At 42.6% G+C, this 22701-nt stretch overlaps 1 protein-coding gene across 3 annotated transcripts in view; it reads left to right on the forward strand.

Annotated features, from left to right (window-relative positions):
- Positions 1–22701, forward strand: part of LOC117230491 (disintegrin and metalloproteinase domain-containing protein 10) — a 76819-nt gene that overhangs the window by 43680 nt on the left and 10438 nt on the right. For all 3 annotated transcript variants that reach the window (XM_033488034.1, XM_033488035.1, XM_033488036.1), the window contains exon 2: positions 22007–22267. In XM_033488034.1, the coding sequence (XP_033343925.1) occupies positions 22007–22267 (261 nt within the window). The remainder of the gene's footprint in view (positions 1–22006; positions 22268–22701) is intronic.

Raw genomic sequence — 22701 nt, forward strand, 5'->3', positions numbered from 1 at the left:
GCATCGAAGTTAACCGTTACCAGACTAACAGATGTATCCAAATAGATCCAAAACGATTCGAGACGAGACAATTTTCAAGATAATCTTTTCTGAAAATACGGAGTATCGCCTCGATAAAGTAATTTTATCGTAAACGGTGTATCGGAGCATAATAAAAAACTTTACTACTGACCCAGCAACGTCGTTCAACACGTTCGACACTCTGCCACGTAAAGCACGTAACGCGTTCGATGTTCTATCCTACAAAGTCGGCATTGATGAATTTGCAAAGTACGTGGAAATACCTAGAAAATTGAGTGCTGGTTATGATACGTGCTTAAATACGTGCATAGATTCGCGGACATATACTCGAGCGAAGAACAACGAGAGCATCTATGCATAAACATAGAGGTTTGTGTGGCTCTTATCGTACGAGTCCTCCTCGTGTTTCGAGCTCCGGAGATAATTACGAAGTTGGAGAAACACGACCAGAGGTAAGTAGACTGCTTCACCGATAGCCAAAACTCCTTGTACGTTGCAGTTGTGCAGACGGTCGTCGTTGTTTTCAACGAAACGCTTCAGCCGTCTTCTCCTTCTCGATCTTTCCGTTTGCTGTTTCTCTTCTCGTCAGGAGAATATCTTATTTGAAAAGAAAAGAGAAGGACAAAGAGAGCGACGAAGACATACGCGCGCATACCTACGCAGGAAGAAAGAGGGAGGAGGGAGGAGGGAGGATACGTAGCATACTATCGTATTCCGTGATCTCGTAGAACCATGCACGCTGCAAAGTAAGAGTTTTATGGCGAGAAAGGGAGAACGGGTAACGCGAATTGGAATAGGGGGGCAGGGCGGAATCGTGGTATTTGTTTTGACGAAAACCTTTCGTTCCCTCTGTTTCCCTCTGGAAACGCGAATCATATTTCTCTCGAAGATCCGATACTTAACGGTAGCGGTAGCAGCGGCGAGCAGATCGCGTCGATGAAAGATCTACGTGCTCGGCTACCCACGTTGCCGCGCGTTCTCGCTTATTCGATCGCTACTGACTAGGGACGTTCCATTGAAAATCGGCTTTGCTGGGTACTTGTTTCGAACCTAATAGCCGGTTCTACGAAAAAGAATGGATCGATCGCGATCTGTAGTCCTTTCGAGTTACCGGTACCTTCGAGAATCAAACGAGTATTTTACTCCGTCAAGTGCATTGTGTATTTTATTCGACACTCGCGGGAAACCTAGTATTCGTTCATTTTTCCGATGTAATTCGCAACTTGGGTTTTTTCATCGTGGCAAGCCATCGTTGATAAATCGCGGTAGAAAATTCTCCTACGGCGAATTAACGAAATGATTTAAATGGACGAGGAATAGGAAGGGGGCGCGATCGTGCCGCGGAATATCGCGAGCATTCGCGGCTGTTTCCATCGTTCGAAGTCGTCGTGTAATCTGGAGCGGCGCGCAAGGTTGTTAGGTCGTTTGCATAATGCTCGGTGTCTAGGCCGGTAACGTGCACCAGCTTAGGACACAATCGTTAGAGCCACTCTCACCTCGTCTAAGAAGCAGTTGCTGCGACTCTCCTGGTTCACCCTCTGTTGATAACATCTCTCATTTATCAGGGCGACGACGGTGCAGCATCGTGCAACGACCGCGTCTTAACGCTCTCCGACCTTCTCGAGCTCCGAGCATCGTTTCCGACTTAGCTAGTAGTTAGTGCCGTACCATCCTACCACCCCCCCTCTATCTTTATCTCTATCGTGTCCTCCAACTTTCCAGAATGCACCAGGCAAGACAAATTTTCACGACGACCAGCGGTAAATTTTCCACGCCAACTTCAGCGAAATTTTCACCGGTCTCGGCTACGCACTCTTCTCCACCTTGATTAACGACATTTACCAGTCACGGACTATTTAGTTATTCGTAGCTCATTGCTATCAACTGAAATTTAACTTTCCGTGCGATTAATTTCTTCGAACGAATGCAACCTGCTTCCCTTGAACGTTTCGTCAATGTTGGAACAGGCGTTCCTCGGTATAGATGTTAACTTGAAAAATATTTACGTTTAACATTGCGTTTGATGCAACTCACGGAATTTCGTATTGCGAGCTATAGTCTGATCTATTTAACGCATTTTCAAGAACAATATAATTTCTCACAAGTACTTTCGAATGTTTAGTAGCGAATGTTAGTAACGTAACGTCACAAAGGATTAATTACATTACGGCATTTGATCGATACATATGCGTAACGTTCCCTATTTCAATTGTTCCGTGATACATATATTTCGTCTCGAATAACCTATTTAAAAGCTTCATCGTAGTTTTACGTACATATTTGACTTTCTTTCCATGTACGTACACGTTCGCTAAAATGGTTCGATTTATTCCAAGTTGATCAAATCGCAATCCTTTCGCTAACTTGTTACGTTTAATTCAGGTTGCGCGATGAATATTAACTGGCTATACGATGTGGAGGAGTCGTTGCTAGTCTAACGATCGGACCGGTCATCGATGCAAGGAATCGGTGAACATTGAAAATCGAGTTATCGAAAAACCTAGCGTATATACGTGGTGCACGGTGCACTGCGCGGCTTATACACTACATTGCCGGAACATCCATGACCAGGCCAATAAAAGTATATCGAACTTGTACGTGGGCGCGCGAAGCGGCCGAAAGGGTGCTCGAAGGAGAAAAATTTCCACGAGAAACAAGTCACTGCACGAATCTAAACGAACGAAGAACGGTAAGCCCGAAAGTTATCTCGATAAGATAAAATGCTTAAAAAATAGTTTCAAGTAGCGGTCCGTCGAATTCCGACTCGTTGCGTTCACGCGAATTCGCTTGGAGAAGCATTCCGAGTAGATCGTAGTATCGTGGTATCGAATCCAAGTTCAGCATGACCCGATCAAAGGGAAGAACAACAAGATTATCGTATACGCGCGTTACATCGGGCGGACGCGCGATGGACCTACCTCGCGCTCCACAAATTTCTCCGTTATTCGTTCTTACGAGGAGATAACAATGAAAATATGGAACTAGGGGAACGACCAATAGTCGAAACGATTCTGTCCTGTACAATCGCGGACGTTAACCGGAACGAGGGCAAGCAAAAATGATATCCGATCGAACCAATGGAACGAGATCTTAAAGGTACGGACTACTTGCTGTTGCGATACGTACTTACTGCGAACAAGTCCTTGGCCACAACACCAATTCTAGACACACATTGTCCTGTCGATGTTACATACCTTTAATGCAACCGCGTTGACGCAAATCGTTCCCTTTCCATTTTACCGACAATTATTTTGTTACCACTTGATCAGTCTCGTCTTTGTTGTTCTAGCGATGTTCGATGCTTCTCCCTCTCTGTCCCTCTATCTCGGTGAGTTCTCCTTTCTTCCTTTTCTCCCCTCTCTTCTCTTTTTATTCGTCTTTTTCTTTCTTTTTTGCCCGCTTTGAAAAATCGAACTTGTCTCTGCACGTGACGTACATTCGAAGCTACACGATCAATTCCTTTACGAGCCTACCGAACCGTTGCCACCATTAACTTCCTCGTCTACCTCCGATTACGTCGACATTCCACGTGAATGAAAATCCCGCTGCACCGAATTCAGCAAGAATACTTTCTATCTTTTTCGCAATATACAGGAATTAAATAAATGTTCTCTCGAACACGATACAAAGAAAATTTAATAGAAATAGTTCGATAACGTCGTCCGTCTTACATTCCAAGTCGGAGAAGTATTGTTCGCTTCTTCTGCAAATAGCCTATAAATGCGACGGTTTTTGCGTATACATAGGATTTTGGCTGAAACGTTCAACTTTACTCGCTCTACTTCCCATGTAGCATACTTCAATTGTTATCGCGTATTTAATATCGTAAGTATTCGTTAAAAAATGTTGCTAGGAGCTGTCAGAACGATCCGATAGCAAACGTGCTGCAACTCGTGGATAGCGGCGTATCTTTGATTAGCTAAAGTAATTTAATCGGCTCGTACAGTGCAATCGAAAGGAGTAGATGACGCACGTTCTTCTCATACAGAGGGATTCCAATGCGCGCCTGGAAGGACACGCGTCATCCGGTGGACGCGCATCCCGACGCTCCAGAAACGTTTTCAGCGGTGACGTTATCGATTGGCACGGATTAATCCCTAATCAAAGCGAGTCAGGTCAGTTATCGAGCTTCCTGGCCAATCGAAATTCGAGGCAACTCCCTTTCTGAGACGCGATCACAGGGGATCTCTGTATGGCTAACTGTCGGTCGATGTATCGACAGTCCTTTAATTCGCGACGTATCCAATTACCGTTAACGAAACAACGCCTAATGTTTGCTCCTCCTGAGTTGTCGATCGCCTAAACAGAGATTACTGCGTAAATTGTGCGCTGGTACAGTCGGTTTAGTCGTATACCCGATACCTGTGTCTCCGTTATTGAAACGGCAGCGAACGCTTGTAAAATACGCGTGGTTGAACGTACGATTCGTGCTGGGAACGCGTTCGTACGGTTGACACACGCGTTAACCAAAGTATCGTCGATGACGTTAATCGTTCGATTATATTTCTCTAGTTTCGATAGTATTGGAAGTTCGGAAAATAATCTCTGCGTACGAAATTATCTATCGTTTAACTTCTCTCTGTTTTTAAACGACAACGTATAAATCTTTTATCGTAGCTTCGATAAATCGGTTGAGTTTACTCGATATCTTCGTGCGAATAAACTTGTCGATCTTTTTTATTCCGCATGAAATTGGTTTGAACGAGACGCACGAGGTTGAGAAGAGCAAACGTGGTTGCAACAACGAGACCTTTTTACATTCGACGTATTATATTGATCGTTATTTTATTATTCACGCGAGTAACGCGTAAGTTTGGTATTTATCGACACGGATAATTCATCCAGAAACTTTGGATGGAGCCAAAAATGGAGCCAAAATTGGGTAGAACTTGGTTAGAAAATTTTAATCGATTGTTGCACGATATGTCCATTTAACGAGTGAGCTACAGGAGCTAGTGTGCTGCGTTAAGCCATTTTGTCTGTCGAGCTTTACCCGATTATTCCCTTGGTATGTAGAGTCGACGACGCCTACTGTTTTAAACGTTTACTCTTTACATACTACATGATCGGCCAGGACACTTAATCGGATCGTTTGTTTTGCGTCGTGTCTCGCACACTATATACCTTACCGGCGCATCGTCGTGACTGTTTTGCTTTCCAAACTTTTCTTCAAACAGAGTAATCTGCACGACAGTTCCGCGTGTATAAATACGCATGTTGTGCATGCACCATAACAGGGAGAAAAGCTTTTCGTAACGAGGTTGCTTTTCTCCGCACTGTGTCGCGCTGCTACAAACGTTGTCGAATTACGAGGAAAGAAAAATAACTATCCGACGTCATCCAAGATATAAATTTATTTGCCTCTCCTTCAGTCTTCGGATGTTTGCGAATAAAATAGTCGAATCATCGTGCTGTCGTACGTTTGAGTTCGAATTTCAAAAGTATCGTGATTATTATTGCGTGGGTAATCATTGCGATTAAGCGCTTGAGGTTTCTTGCACCGGATGATGACTCTTTATCGGGCTTTTACAGCATTATAACAGGCATTCCCTGTAGGCAAATGCTAGGCTGCCAGAGTACAGGTTTTTATCGGATGCGGCGCGTATGAGAAAAACGCAGCTGCATAAATGAGGCTAGATGTTATATGTACGCACCGAGAATCGTTTCATGGCGAACGTGCTTTAACGTCGCGACGCTGACACGTCCGCAAGTTTACCCCAGCGTTATATCTCGCATCATGGGATTTCCGTACGCTTTTCATCCTCTCCGTTACATCGTAAACTCTCGCCCTTTGTCCTCTTCAATGCCGCTCTTTCCAGCGAATTTCTCATCGCGTTTTCTCCAATGCGCGTGTGCACAGGCGTTCGCAAATACGTATATAAATAACTTACCTTGCATTTATTTTCCGTTTTCTTTTCCTTCTTTTAAGAAACTCTCTCAGTCAAATTCAACGTTTCTTTTTTTTTTTTTTTTTGTAAAGTACATAGATCTTTCAAAAGGATCGAGTGTTTTAATCGGTGAAGCTTTCGTGCAAACGATTTTTTTATAGTATTTTAGCATGCTGCTTTTGGTTATAATACGACCTATGTAGATTGGTTTGGAAATGAGACGAAACAGTAAGTGCTCAAAGATATTTTAGTAGAACGAGATATCGTTGGTGTGTGCTGTCTAATGGTTTGTTTGTTATGTGGGAAATATATTTTGGTTCGCTTGGTCGGATATACACAAGTAGAAAGGTTACTGTGAATAATTGGCAAATGTGTTTCCCATTGCGCAGTTGAGATATTTAGTCCGGAATGATCGAACTTTTAATGCGATCGGTCGTTAGACGATTATCTGCATATTTCAAATGTTACATATACGCGATCTGTATTAAAAAGCTTGGCACGTGTAGCCCTGATCATCTATCATCTGCCTCGATCGAATAATAAAGTTCGTTCATTTTTTCTCTTCCTTCGATCAGGCATCTTTCCTTTCGGGTTAGGTTGGCTAGAACAGACCACTCTCTCTCTCTCTTTCTCTTCTCTCGTACCCTAATCTCAAACACGTTTCAAATTTAACGATCGAAGCTCATATGCCTGGGCGGCGGAAATTTTCGTTTCTGAAAAATCACGACAAACGTAGATACACTTTGAGGCGTAAATGTTGTCCGTGACAATTGTAGCTGCTGGGGCTGTAGATGTCGCTGTTGGGGTACTGTTATTTTTCTTCTAATTTAGATGCGTGGAAGAAAAATCGAAACTACGAGCGCCGGGATTCGAACCACCCGGGTTCCGAACGTTCGTAACCTAAGACGCTAACCACTGTGCTACCGCTGTCCGGTATTACTTAGTGTCGAGTGGCGGTATTTGTCGTCGAGTGCCGCCACAACTTTAATATTACGGTACGATAAAATATATCGTTTGCTAACGATTATCAACAATAATTGTCTACGCATTCGTTTAATTCGTTTCGCCCCGTGGTATTGAACGTTTAACTTGTCATTTATTTTAAAATAGAACGCGTGTATGATACGACACGACTTTCCATTTCATTTGACACATTTATAAATCACTACAAAGATCCGACAACGATTCGCGATATATGTATGTACTTTTTTTTTATACGTGGGGAAATCCTCGTGGACACCCCGCCGCTCTTCTGGGAAACGGCGGGTTAGTGTTGGGCTTATCGACTAAAACCCCACGGTGGCCCGCCTGATGCTCAACAGGGGTGCTTCGGGACCTCTTTCGAATTGCTGCCGGAGCACTGCTGCGTCTTCTTCCATTCTGAGGCAGGCATTCCTTAGGAATTTGGACATTGAGAGGCGCCACCCTCAATGGGCCGTCGTGTAAATCCGAGGAGACCTCAGAATCTCCTCGGCGTGACGACCCCTGTAACCACCTAGGGAGGCGCAACGCCGCCCTTCGGCGCGGAACCCTGCAAGGGTGAGAAGTTCTCACCCTTGTCTGCAGGTATTCCCCGAATACTCCATATCCTGCGAGCACCTGCGTCATCCGGAAGGATAACGGGAGCCTTCCGTGGTCCCTCCAAGCCGTCCAGTTGGGAGGACCGATCTAACAGCCACAGACTTGATCTTCGGCTAGTAGGTCGGAGCAACGCCGCTCCCATACCTCTCGCCTAGCTTCCCCTCGAATCTCGAGTCGCCCGAGCCCGGGACTCTCATGTTCTCGTACGCCCTTCGAAGCGCCAAGGCCTGAAACTCGAACGGATGAGACGCTGCCAGGACAGACGCCGACGCATGAGATACCGTCCGGTATTCCCTTATGGTCCTGATGGCGGTCGTTCTATGTAGACTCCTTAGCAAAAGCAGACTGCGACGACTCACCATCCGATCCCCTGCCCACACCGGACCCTCGTACAGGACCGGAGAACGGACGAGTCCCTCGTATAGTCGGCGCACTCCGATCTCGGACCCACAGATTGTTCGGCAGCAGGCCACATAAGGCGTTGGCTGTCGATGGTGAGGCCCAGATATTTCATCCAAAGCCCCACCTCGACATCCTCCTCTTTTATATCCAAACACAGGCCAGGCGAAGGAGCTCCCCTACGCGGCCAGTCGTAGAACCATATAGCTTTCAACTTGGCTAGGGAGACCCTGAGGCCCAGCCTGCGTATAGCACGCACCACGCAAGTGAAGGCGAGCTAGCCGTGACGCGGTGTCTCGTGCCACCAGCGTCCCCCAGCCAGGACCAACGCGAAGCCAGCGTAACACATCATGCCTGTGTCCGGGGACACGAAGCGGCATGGGACAACGAAGCACCGCGTCGTAACCGATGATCCACAGAATCGGTCCCAAAACAGAAACCCGCGAAACCCCGCGCTCGACGGGTCGCCGTCCCTCTCCATCCTTGCCGGTGTACCCGACCCACCTGTCGCTCAGGTGGCGTTTGACGCGCAATAAATGCCTGGCCACTCGAGGTGATATTTGATCGGATACCAGGTTACCTTCGCGTGAACACCACGCGTAATACCGGTCGTTGTTTTATATTTTAATACTATATGGAAGGTGAATCGGAATTGTAGCGAACGTCGCCCATATTCGTCCATAAAGTCATTAACAATCTGTCAACTACGATAAAATTGTTTATGACCGACTCGTAGACTGCGAGACTCGGTCTGATACGAACGAACCGGTTGACTTTTGGATATATGGCTGTTGTTTCGAGGGTACTGATTTTTTTATCACGTAAAAATTTAACTCGTCGTGTCTACTCGCGAAATAAACTATAATCGATACTCTTGACGCTTTAACGATGCTTTCAAATTTCAAAGTGACGAAGCATCGTATCGTTCGGTGTTATAAAACCGAAGCACGTGTGAAGCAAAAGAGACAAAACAGGCGTTGCAAAATTTCCAATTATTTAATTGAAGAATCGTGTCTTATTACCTTGACTTTCTTTGGAAAACATAATCAACGCATCTGGCGAAAAAAAAAAAAGATAATCACTTGGAAGAAGTGGAAAGAAGAAGCATGCAAAGAAACGCGAACGAGGAATTTCATATCGCTCGTTGCGAGATCTTCGTTTCATTAGTTCTACGCTAATTCGAGTTCGTTAAACTCGATATTTTTGCGCTTCGATGCATCATCGTTTATCACACCAGTTGGCAATGCGGAGAACGAAGATAGGTCCGAGTTGAAATTAAAACTCACAGTGACGCGCAAACCCGACCATCTACCGATCTTCTTTACTTTCTCGCATCTCGCACTCCAATTTCTATCTCGTTCTTTCCTATCCCTTTTCTATCTTCGTTTCTTCCGTTTTCTTTTTAACTTTCATTTATATCCAATGGTTTATTTTCTGCTTCATTTATAGCCGCTGCATCGACCATCCTTATCGGTTTAACGTCATTCCGTGTCCTTTGTTCGCTTTCTTTCGTTTATTTTTCTACTTTTTCACGTGCTCCGTCGATTTCGTCCGCGCTTTTATGCCCATTGTGCCTTTTTTTCTTGCTTCGCAGTCTCTGTTGTTGCATTAGATTCTCTCAAAGTTGAACACGGAAATGTAATAATAAGGACGCTGCGCTACGCTGTCTGAAAGTGCCCATAGAAACCGTACTTTAATTAGAAAAAGGTGATCGTTCGTTCTTTTGCCATTATTCCCATTGTCTCTCTGCGTTCGCCCGACCATCTGTCGCAGATAATTGAAGGCGATATAAAATACTCTCCACCGGCATTTTTCGATTCGTCATCGGACGATACGATAGAAACGAACCATTTCTGTTGGAAGATGTCGCGATGTATAGTATCCTCTGTGTGCTTTCAGCTTTCATTTTCAATTGCATACGTGTAAGTGACAGAGATAAATGAACGTTCTGCCGTCGATACGAATACGAATAACGTACTATAGTAAATAGCTATTCGAATCTATAGATTCCTATATTTTTATCGTTATCTCTGCTTATTTTTCATGAAGTTCCTTGTGGCAAATATTAAATGCGGTATAAATTATACGAAATAGCTACAGGTTTTTCGTTATTAGTCTGGTCGATGCGTCGAATAAATAATAATTTGTCAAACGTCGCCTGTTAACGTTAAATTAGCTTTTATCTGTCGTGTGATAAAACGAGTAGCATCGACCGCATGGATATCTGTTCTTCAACGGATCGCAAACAACGCGCGAAAAAACAAAACCTTGCCGCTTTGAAACTTGGGAAATGGGATGCGGCGTTGGCTTCTCTTCGGGCCGCTTCGCGAAACTTGACTGTCGCAGAGCTTGACTAGAACTAACAACAAATTCCTTCTTAATGTCTTTTACATAGGCACTGACTACGTTTCGTATATTCAACGCCGCTTCGGATAAATACCAAACTGTTTCTTGTAGTTGACATGGTTTTGTTAATTTAAAAGAACGCGTATAGGGAATGCCGTGCGAAAATTGGACAAAAACGTGGACACAAATTTTGCATGAAAACGAAAAATTTCCAATATATCTTGGTTCGCGATTCGTTAACGTTTTCGAATCCTAGACACGCGAGATTCGGAGAAAAGCCAAACGGTATTACGTTCGTTCACCAGGCGTCTCCGATACCACCCTGTCCGTCATTTCTATCGCGTAACGCTATGCCGAGAATTCCGGAAATTTTAGCTACTTGCTTTGCTTAGCTCTCAGGGAACGTCGTCTAGTTTTGCGATTCAGTTGCGAGGAATGCAACTTCTTTGGGTTTGCTATAAAGCTAACTATATTTATTCTGCGAATAAATTCGCAAGAAAACGATAATGGCAATATTTTTGACATTAATTAGTAACGTGTTTCGATAGTGTATGTCGTTATTTTATATACTTAGTCCTCTGTGCACCGAAACGCGAATCTAAAACGAATCCATCGGGTTGTAAAATCCGATTATACAACGTGACGATGTTGATCGATATGCTACGCGTCAAGGTAATGAACCGTAACTAATTTGTATTTAGAACTTGGTTTATCAATGGGTATGCGTATTTACGGAGTGTACCAAGAATCGTCGTATACGTACGTGCATACGCATATAGAATTTGAACGCAAAAATATTTGTAAACTAATCGGTTGACTACTAAACAAGGAAATACAGTATGTAATTATTTCATCTTAAGAGAAAATAAACTGTTTCAATTCGTAGAAAAGACGGTCATGGAGGATCGATATGAGAAGGTATTAAATATCGCTTCTAATCGGTATTTACCATTAATTCTTCGATTTTCATATGAGTAATGTAACTGCACATCCGTCAAAGCGTCCGTTTCAACAACTTATCTCCATTGTTATTCTTTGTTAGACTTGCCACCGGTGATTCAATTTGGTTATTCAATAATATGAAACTATACGAAAAATATAACGCGTAGTTAGAGTTGTTCCTCCAAGCGTTTTTACGTTAGAATAAATATGAAATTTATTTGCAAGTAGTCGGGGTAATTTGATTCTGAATGTTTACTCGAAAGAGGCTTTGCATTGTATTTGGCCGGTGGGCCGTCACGTTTGCCAAGTTGAAGTTAATACATAATTGCAGGCTCGATTAGATGGACTGGATCGGTTTGAACGTTTGACGGAACGGTTGAAAATTTCGCTTGTATTTACCATTGCCGTGGAAAACGGAAGTAGCACGGGCGGCGAGCTGGAGCGCGGGCGCGATATTTATCGATGAGGAAGTAGAGCGGAAAAACGAAGAAAGACGTAGAAAATTTGTTGTTTGCCGTTCTCTCGCGGTGCTGCCGGTGTTTCGCATCTCTGGATGAAATGTTGCCGCCTCTGCTTCCTCGGCCGTTCCTCGCCCTTTGTCTTCGCTCTTTATCGTATTTCACCGAAGCTATAGCTCGAGGCTCGAAGACTCGCGTTTTATCGTGTCACGAGTATGCAAGAAGCAGTTTCGATTCTACGTTTATTTACGGACGTCGTATCGTATTCTTTGACGCGTCTCGCCAATCAATTCTCGACGCGACGCGACGCGACGCGACGTACGACGCCATGAAAATAATGGCTCGACGTTTCACGCCGTTATTAACGACGACTAACGAGATGGAAAATATCAAAAGATACGTTTTGTATCCTCGGAATGACATCTATCCGTTTGAGATTGAAATGGTCCTTTTGCAAAAGATTACTTACCGAGTTATATTAGCCAGAAATCTTGGAAAATATTTACCCTTTTAGCGGAAAAGAACAAAGAATTGAATTTTTGAACGTGACTGGTTATTCCGCTAGGCTTTTCAATTACTGTCGCGGAAGGAGCCGAACCGTAAAAGTTTTAAGTACTTTTTCTACGAGCTACGCTAAAGCTGCATTCATAAGGCGTAGGAACTCTGAAGTGCAGGAAGGAAGCCGTTGGTACGAGTAGAAGAGGACGAACCGGAAAGGGGAGTGAAACGCTCTGCGAATTTTCTCGCAATCGAAAAACTTTCCTAAAGGTTGAGCTTTGATTAATTTAATTGACAGAAAGACAGTGTATTTATTGGAAAATACCAGATACAGGAAACAGTTTCGGCTTGAAACACATGGATAGCCTTGTTAATCTGTGATTTATCTGTGACAAAGGACTCGGTAATAGAACAGTTAGTTAGCGCGACTTTCGGAAGCGTGCTCGAACATATGTATCCGCTAAACTCGATGAAACCGCGCCAGAGAATGGGTCAGAGAATACCACTTTAGTCCAGGATGATCTAGAAATTTTCCTCGTTTTCGACCGTCTTTCGTCGATTTATCGCATTTAACGCTTGTTCGACTATATTTGTGATTCGACCACGGATTCGACTCTTTTGCGTTAAAAACCGACGAGTAAAATATATATGTAAATATACATGTTATCAACGATACACTGGCCTGAATGATACAAGACAGGACTTGCTTCTCAATTGCTTTAATCGAGCAATTGGTCTTTGGGATCAATTACCAGATCGTTTCTATTCTATTTCTGGAAATACTGTTCTCGTACAATATCCCATCTTTCTCGATATTTGTGTCGTTCTAAGGAGACGATTCGAATCGTTGTAAGGAGACGATTACCATTTCTGAAGATCGAAACGATAATAAGAAAAACGAAATCTTTTTGCGAACGTAAGGTTAAACGATCGGTGCAACTTTTCGCGCAATTTACTCGTGTATGGTGCGTTGGAATTAAGAAAACCGCGTAATGGTATAGATAGAACGATGAAAACGAAACAGAAATAGAAACAGTTATCGATCAATTTCCTTCGATTAATACGTCGGAAGAATGATAAACGAGTTCGCATCATACTTGAGAGGAATAAAACGGCTAAATAGCAATAGAAAATAGCGTTTGTCGAATCGCCAAGTTAAACCGGACGAGTGGAATAGCAAATATCATTCGTTAGCTAATATATACGCGAATATAATCGATATATTGGTGTATTCATGCAAGAACCGGTGATCGTACAATACATACATTTCCGTTAATATAGAAACGCTAACGGTCGGCTATCGCACATTGCACATTCATCCGGAGTAACTAAATAGAGTGAATCGTTTCAAAACAAAAACTTTGCCTGTTTTGTTTCAAAAATCGGCGGATAAATGACTCGATTTGTACAGAAGAAAAGACGCAAAGCGGTTTTACGTCTTCGTTTCTCGTTTCTCATTGTTTTTCGTTTAAAATTGATATTAAGATATTCAGTTTTCTTTGGTTGTTTTTTCTTTCTTTTTCATCTCAAATGCCTTCACGCTTTACTCCTTCGATATCCCAAGTATATTACCGTCCATAAATCCATTTCCATATGCTTTTATATTTTCCATATTTTCCATATTTTCTCGCGTAGAAAGTAAATGTATCTTCGCTCGTATTTTCGCTCTTTTCACTTAACGCACACCAAGCAACTCTAAATCTCGTTACATCTCGGAAATTCTCCCAAGTGTTCAGCAGTCAGACATCTTTTGCTACGTACGCGCAGCACTAGAGATCGAAGCATCTTTGGGTGATGTTGCGATTAACAGCTAAACGCTCGAAACGGTTGTAACGAACGCGTAAATCTCGTCAGCAACGTTAGAACGTTTCAGACTCATTTTTTGTTTGCGCAAGCGCGTATAGACGTCTCGAACAACTAGGCATCTTTTGGGGTTCTTCCTTACAAAACCATTATAAAATCCACTCGATAGAGCAGATATCGTCGCGTGTATTTCGAGCAACGTATCTTTCACTGTATTGAACAAAGATCTACGGATCTAACGTATTAACAGTAGTAGCGACATTGGCTGGTAATATTAAGATCGCGTCACCTCTGATTGATGACTTATACGGATTGCGAAAGAAGGGAGGAAGGGTCATTCGTTGTAACAACCACCGTTAAAGAATGATAAATCTTAAACGCAGTTTGCATCGTTGCTTTTCCATCACATACATCGTAAATGCCACGTCGAATTTTCGCCGATCGAAATCTGATTTGCAAAATGATGAAAGAAGTACAGATGTAAATAATTTAATCGGTCGTCGGCAGTGTAATCCCTCTTGTAAACGCGATTACTTAATCGTTAGAGATCGATAGAAAAACACGCGATTCCCGCCATTTAGCAAACAGAGAGTATAGACGATGTTAATAAAATTTCTAACACAATGGTGACAACGCGTAACTCGAACGTTGTACAAGAGCACCCACCAGTCGATAAATATTTAGACTCTGCTCGCCGTTTGGAAGCCGTATCGAACGTCGGTTTCGTACTCGGACGTATTTTCATTCGGGTTTATGCGACTAATTTCACACGAGTCAATGTCCCTGATACGTCATTGCGAACGAGCATAACCGAGATTTATTCCATTTGAGAGGGAATGGGAAAGAGCGGAATTCGAGGGAGATTCGAATTGCAGTGCCGAACGCGATGCGTTCGTTTCTCTTTAATTGTCACTTATATCGCGTTAATATCGCCTTCAGAGCCAGAGAGTCGGCAAAAATCGATCGAGAATATTCGATGAAACTTTGTACACCTACGAACACTCGCGGTTGTGAGCGGGTTGATGGAGCAAAGGAGTCGCAGGCCGGACACTTGATTATAAGGTATACCGTATGAATTTATTGGATGCGTCACTATCAAGAGACTGTCCGTTCTAGATACGATACAAGATATCGGCTGTTACGTCGTGTCCGATGGTCAGACCACGATCCTTGAACTTCGTAAGGCGGAAGACGCCCGTACTCTACGACTTACTGTGCGTATATGACTTTGTCGTGTTCGGCGGTCGGACCACGACCCTCGAACTTCGTATGTCTTCGTATGAACTTCGAACGGTTCGGACTGTTCGTATGTAACTACCCTGTCGTGTCCGGCCGATTGGACCACGACCGTTGAATTTCGTGAGACGGAAGAGAACCGTACTCTACGACCGACTGGTTTGAATCTGATTGTCGCGGCCGGTGGTCGTACCACTGCTCCTACCGTGCGTGGTGACCAGACCACGACTCTTGGTTCTCGTCCGATTTTCGCCACTTTGGTTTTCGTAAGATGGAAAACAACAGCTATCGATGACTGATTTCTCGCATTTACCCGGCTGTCGATCGCTTAAGATGTGAGGGTAAAGGATAAAAGTTTGCTCGCTTTATGGAGTAATTTACGACACTGTTGCCAAAAGTGGCAAAGAGATGTAAAACTTTTCCGATGTTCTCGTAACGAAGACACGATGCCTTCAAACGTAAAACGTAAAATGTAAGACCAGTTTTACCAAAAAACGTTTCGTCTTCCGTCAAATTGCTGTTTGACCCGATCCGAGAATAATTTTGTGTTTACGAAAACAAACATTCGCGCGAGTAATTAACGAGTAATTAACGAGTTGTTAGAAATTATCAGTGACAGTTAATAAGTGGAATAACCCGTGTAAGTTATCACCGGTTTGTACGTTCGAGGCTTCTTGTTGCAGAGCTTGTTCCAACTGCTATTAATTACGCAAAAAAGGTAATTTCCGAGAGTCAGCTGGCCGCAACATTAATTAGCCAACTAATGTTAATCCGGTGCTCCTAAACTAATTTAATTAAAGCCTCCCGCTGCATTCCACGCTTCGCGGCTAACAACGTGCCTTCATCTGCATCGAACTTGCGCTATTGTTCGCACTGCTGCTATGCCCTAAATATTTCCCTTGCGATCGACATAAGGCGATCTTCGATAAGACGACATATCGTTTTACCTTTTATACCGTTATGTTTACTCGGATCTTTGTTCTTTTTCTTCTCGTATGTGCCGTTACCGCGATCGAAAGGTTTGTGCGAAAAACGACTTTCGTCGAGTTTCGTCTTTCTTTCAAAGAGAAAAGAAGGAAGAAGCAACAAGGTAGAAATAAAACGTGTCTCTCGTGCAAAAGCATTATTCCGTTGAACCTAGGCGAGCATAGTGTGCGAGTAGATAGCTGCCTAAATAGTTAAATTAGTTGGTGGTAGCCAAGCAGGCAGGATTGGCACGTGCAACTAGGTCAATTGATTCCTCCTCCATCGTTAATATCGTCTCCTAGCTAACTGCTACTGCTTGGTCCAATCGATAACAATAATTTGTCGTCGACGATGCCATTTAAAAAAGCTTTCTCGACATCGCGGACAACGTTGTTAGTTTACGTGGAAAGTGCGTTTAACGATATGCTTCTTCTGACTAAATGGATACTATTTGTTACACGTATATGTCGGATCGGTTGCAATATTTTGTCCCGGACATCTTCCTAACGCGCTTAATACGAATGTTTTCCACGTGTATGCGTTTAAGTACGTCGCATGCATTGTTTACAAGCTTCTGGACTTTATTCCAAACCTTCTTATCCGGCAATACGCGAGCCAAGTTCTCAACGATGCCAATTTCACGAGAAAAAAAAAAACGTCTTTCATTTTATCTAGCCAAAATCCCCGAACGGTACAAATCACCACGTAGATCAGGAACCACGTCGCACAGGATTGTATAGTTTGATAGAGATAGAGATAGAGATAAAGAGAGAGAGAGAGTTTGATAGAGATTGTGTAGTGTATAGCGTATAGTGAGTAATGTATAGGAAGGACGTGTACCGAGACAAGCCTATTTTCACCATTCACTCGCAGTGGTATATTCTTTGCTTTCCCCGGGCGAATTTTGGTAAACAACCAAATTAATTTCGTGCAAAGAGAGAAAAGAAAGAAAGAGAGAGAGAGAGAGATTTATTTTTATCATATACGCATTCATCGTATCTTTATACGACGTAACACCGTATTCCATCATATCGACGCTGCTAAACGATTCACTAATAGCAATGAAATATCGGAAACTGAACGTGTATCGTCTGCGTGGCTGTATCAAATATCCAAGGCTGTTAAAATACCTTATTTTAAAGTCATTATTTTAGAATATTTTAGAGAACGATAGAATCATTTAGGTAAATAGTCTTTTCATCGATTTGCGCGCTGTATGATCTCGATCAAATTTTAACTCGATAAGATTATACGTGGAAATATTAAATGCTATATCTATTGTCTGTAACAAGAAAACTTAATACGTATAATAATATGTAGATCGTCACGTTGGTAACGTTATCTGTAACGATATTATATCGAGTTTCATTAGCGCGATAAATTTGTATCTTTGAGCGATAAACGTGCGCGATAAACGCACTATAAAATCATATCGTTCGAGATCACACGAATAGGACGTTTACTCCGTTACGATAGATGCAATGTAAAATCGACTGACGGATTACGTTACTCTCGTCGTCTCTGCGTTTTCTTCTCTCGATAATTTCTGCGCTCGTTTCGTTTTTCCATGATCTTTCTCCCTTTCTCTCTGCCTGCCTATCTATCCGTCTTTCGCTCTGCTGCCATTTTCTTTCTTTTTTTATTTCTATGCATATAATGCGCATGCGTGCAGATAAGATTGATCGCGAACGCACCATGTGTCCATCGTACATGTTCATAAACCATAGAACGAGGGATCCATCGCATCGGTTCGTAGCGAGTTACGCCCCTCGCAACCACGATGTTTCCTGTGGATAGAACCAGCTACCGGAAACCGGTTCCTCTCCGGACAGAAGGGAGCACATGCCCGAGTCAATAGATCGATGCCAGACGCAATTTGACCGACTGCTACTGCTGCTACGTACTACATACTGCTACCGCTACTGCTACTGCTACTGCTACTGCTACTGCTACTGCTACTGCTACTGCGAAAGACGCACGTAGCGGAGATTCATTGAATTTTATTCGGTCCTCGCTGAGTTCGATAATGGCGAACAAAGACACGCTTCGTCTCTTCGCTTCGCTTCTTCGCTGAAATCCTACGAGAATTTCCACGTGATTATTAACGCGATTCCCATGCCGGGAACGTCTTCCGCGAAATCTTTTCGATCATAACCCGAGGCAATGAAATTAGAAAATTTCTCTGATCCCTTAAATATCCTATCGATACGTTCTATATCTTTTCGTAAATCGGATAACAACTTTTGCATCCTGTACTCGAGGATATTTAGTCCAGGATCTAACCGTACTACTAAACGCAGTTTCTTTTCGAAAGCGATCCACATAGTCACGCTGCAACGTTTAATGGTGCTTCTCTTGTTTGCCAAACTACATACAGAGACGCGTATTTGAGTAAATGCTGTTGGAGGAAACCAGTGTCCTTCGAACGACGGGTTCGCATCGTAAACCGTAGAGACTTCTCTTGCCACGGGATACGATTTGTATTCTCGAAGGAGGAAACGACGTTCAGAAACAAAATCTTTACCAAAACATTGGAGCAAACCGATCCCCGACCAGCTGATCAGGGAAGCAAAGCTGTTGCTTTTTGTAGCGTTTTACAGAGAAGATTCGATGGAGCACGATCGGAACGCGGAAACACGATCTCCAACGTCGAATCGACCAAACCATCGTAGCGTTTAAATGACCTGAAAATTTGATAGAACGCGTGTATGTATCTTTGCCGTGGTCGAGTTATCGAAGCTGTACGTTACTCCGGAGTAAACGAGAAATGGAAATTTCCCCGTTCGGATTACACGATTGCGCTAATTTAAAGGTAACGCCGTCGCAACGTCGTATCGGCCCAATTACGCCCACGATGCACATCGGGTACAATGCCGACCCGTGCGTGGTGACCCACTTACCTCGATTCTTTCATCACCTTGATCGCGTTAATCCAATTTCGCAACTGATATCAACGTAGGTTTATGCTATTTTACGACAGCATCTCCTTATCGTTTCCTTCGTCCGTACCTGTGGAAATTGGAGAAAAATATCTAAACTTTTCTTTGTAATTTCTGCACAAATGTTAGAGCGTCGTATAACCAAAGTATGTATGCACGAGAAAAAGAAACGAGAGATGTTTTTAAATTCAAAGTGTTCGGTATATTTCTATCTTCGATACAAGTATCTTCTATTTTAGTATATTTTTCCGTAAACGCTAATTTTACACGACTACGTTCCACCGTGTTTTTAACGTTATTACGATGTCCTTTTTTTGCTTTTGTCTCTCCTTTCTTTTTTTTTTTTTTTTTTTTTGTCGTGGTACAAGGGTTCGGAGGAAAAGCGTTCGTTGGAAAATTGAAAGTCGCGACGACCATTTCACGTTTCTCAATCCCATCGTTCCACGTTTCTCTGCGCTTTCAGCATATTGCTGCCGCCTTTTCTGTCGTAGGCATCCGTTAGGTACGCGTTACCCAACGTACTCTTTCTGTCATTCGGATTAAAAGTTAAACCCACCGTCTGCAGCGAACCGTTACGAGATTTATACGATTTAATGAAATGTTAGCTTCTTTTCGTATTAGTTTCTATAAGATTACGTAAGAGCCAAGTTTGTACAGAGCGATGGTTGTGTCTTCCATAAAACGTAGTTTTCCGTGAAATTCGTAATAAAGTTGTCGGTTTCTCCGAGATCTTAATGCGAATTTTACGTTAACGCCAGCGATAGCAAATTATTAAGTTTTCCATTTCGAAACGATGACTGGTTATCGAACTTGGACCGTTCTCTTTTGACTTTATTTCGCGCGATCATATACCTTGTGGAACGCGTGCAACTCGAAGATAACGATAGTAAACGAAGTAACGTTGCGTTCTTCTGACCGATACTAACTCTCCAATTTCTCGCAATTAATTCTCAGATATTTTCTTTCCCGTGCCTTCTTCTGTCTCGTTTCGTCGAAAAGCGACGTTCTATCTTCCTTTTCTTCGCGAACGAACCACGCGACGATCTTCGTTGACGAGTCAGCCATTGCCAATAACAGAAATCCATCTTTCGTAACAACGTATTTGGAATTTTCCCTGTCGTTTGTTCTTCGAATTTTGGAATTCTATCCCATGTCCGTGTCTAGTTCGGATTCCGATAAACGGGTGTATTAAAGCTATTCGCAATATATATTTGCGTATATAGTTCATTAGGACATTACTCGTCGATGCAAAACTCTCGCTCTTGGTTGCATGTAACGACCACTCGTTTCGTATAAACTTTCGCTTTGGTTTGCCTCTATACGCTGAATTAGCAAGCATCTTTGCACTTGTTAAGCAACGAAGCGTCACGATTATTGACCGGGTTACAGGACTATATGGACGGAGTTCCTTCGAGTGCCAGAAATATCTGACGCGTAAAACACGAGCGATATTTCTGTTTTTAACGAAATTAATTATGGATGAAACTTACTTTCTACGAAAAATGCAAGTCTATGACTTCCCGGTTTTATAAACCGAGCGCGATGTAAAAATCTATTTTTACGCGATAGTAATACTCTTCGACTCTTAAATGATTTTCATATTCGCTGTAAAAAAAATTTCAGTACAGTACGCGTATTGTATATACTAACCATTTCGAAATTTTGCACGTTGATGGATAATATAACGCTCTGGTGTGTAATATAGAATTTATTTTGCAGAATTATTGAATAAGCTGTTAATTACTTCAAGTGGAATATTGTCCTGGAAAATTGCTTTACTTTTTTACTTGAAATCTCGATCATTGATCGCAATGTTAAATTCATGCCAGATTCAAATTCAAACTGAATTTAATTTCAGCCTGCTTCAAAGCGAATCCGCTCGTTATTACTTTATTTGATTGAATATAAATGGCGTACTTTTGTTCAAGTATCTTGTTTGAAAAGTTAGCTTACCGTCGTACTTTTTGTAACGGGCAAATTAACGAATAAAAGGAGACGGTAATTATTTGGAACAGCTCTCGTTCACAGCTGCATATGCCAGATCGTAACAAGCGTCTTTGAAAATTCTACTTCAAGACGACACGCGATGCACGCTCGTAAAAATTTAATCCAACGCCGCATCGTATCAATCTCACAAGTGGACAAACGGTGTCCGATTTTCGGACAAAAGTTTTATTCTTAAAAACTCCTCGCTCGCTCGCTCGCTCGCTCACCTGCGGGATCGATATTGGGTTGGACTAGATTTTTACGAGCGAGTAATTCGCGCGATGTCGAAGTAAAATTTTCCAAGTCGCTTCTTACAGCCTTGCATATACGGTTGTGAATGAGATCTTCGATTTAAATTCGACGACGACGACGACATAATTTCGGTAACTCTTTATAACTCGTAACTCGTAATAGTGAAAATATTTCCAGTTATATAGCGTTAATAATAAAATGTACTAGTAAATATAAGCAAATATAACTTTAAATCGAATGCAATTTAATTTAAACCTAATCGAAAAGCCAGAAATCTGGATCTCTTTAAGTGCGTACATATAAAGGATATAACACGTATAGGAGAAAGATGTTCAGAACGATAATCTTGATAACATATTTCAAGGTAAATGAAATCAGTGAGATCGTCAGTGTTCCAAATAATTATCCAATTAAGTGAGTCAAGTTAAGTGAGAATCAGCTATATATAGTCTTGTACGGTGAATGATGTATCGATGCGCTAACAAGTTACGAGAAAGTTTAAATGTACGACGAAAGCGTATTTTACATAGCGAAGAAAGTTCGGAATGGAAAGGAATAAAATTCACAGCGAATCCTACTTGATGTGAAGTTCAACGATTCGTGTTATTCCCCGCATCGTTCAACGAATGCCTTCGAAAGTATGGTTAAAGACCAGTTTGAAGCATCGCCTGTTCGTTTTTCTGTGTTACAGCTCGTCGATTGAACGAATATATCCGCCACTACGAACCTCTCTCTTATCCTACCGAAGAGGTCCACCGAGGTCACTTGAGGGCCAAGAGGTCGGTTACCCGCGACAATTCCGTGACTCTGAAGTTTCGTTCGCACGGAAGGGACTTCCACATCCGACTGAAGCGAGATCTGGCTACCTTTAGCAGTAACTTAATTATCGAAGGCCCTTCCGGTCAAACGGAAGACCTCGATACCTCGCATATTTACCAGGGCCACTTGGTTGGTAAGTTCCAGCTTTGATCGTTCTTTTCTCACTTACGCGTTTCTGCGATCGGATTTTCAATCAGCGCTGAGACGATAATTTGCGATAATTCCTTCGGTCTATGTATACGTATACGTATACGTATACGTAATAAAGACGGGAAGGAAAATGCCGAAACAAAAATGATAAAAGTAATTGCTTTGAAAATCATTCGTCTAGTTTACGACTGGTTTTTTCGAAAATTGCACAAGTGTCGATAGCTTGCTCCCTGGCGTTTCAGAATAGAGCATTTCGTATGTTGCTCCACTTATCCGTTGATATTGAAATGTGAACAGAAACGCGGTTCCCAGTGAGAAGGTTATCGAACTCTACGTGGAAATTACGGAAGATGCGTGTAGAGTGAAGGTGCGCGCGGTGTCGATGGTCGCAGACGATGGTGCACGATGTACGCGAAA

This window comes from Bombus vosnesenskii, unplaced genomic scaffold (assembly GCF_011952255.1).
Source record: "Bombus vosnesenskii isolate JDL3184/JDL3185 unplaced genomic scaffold, Bvos_JDL3184-5_v1.1 scf7180000013267, whole genome shotgun sequence".
Lineage (NCBI taxonomy): Eukaryota > Metazoa > Arthropoda > Insecta > Hymenoptera > Apidae > Bombus > Bombus vosnesenskii.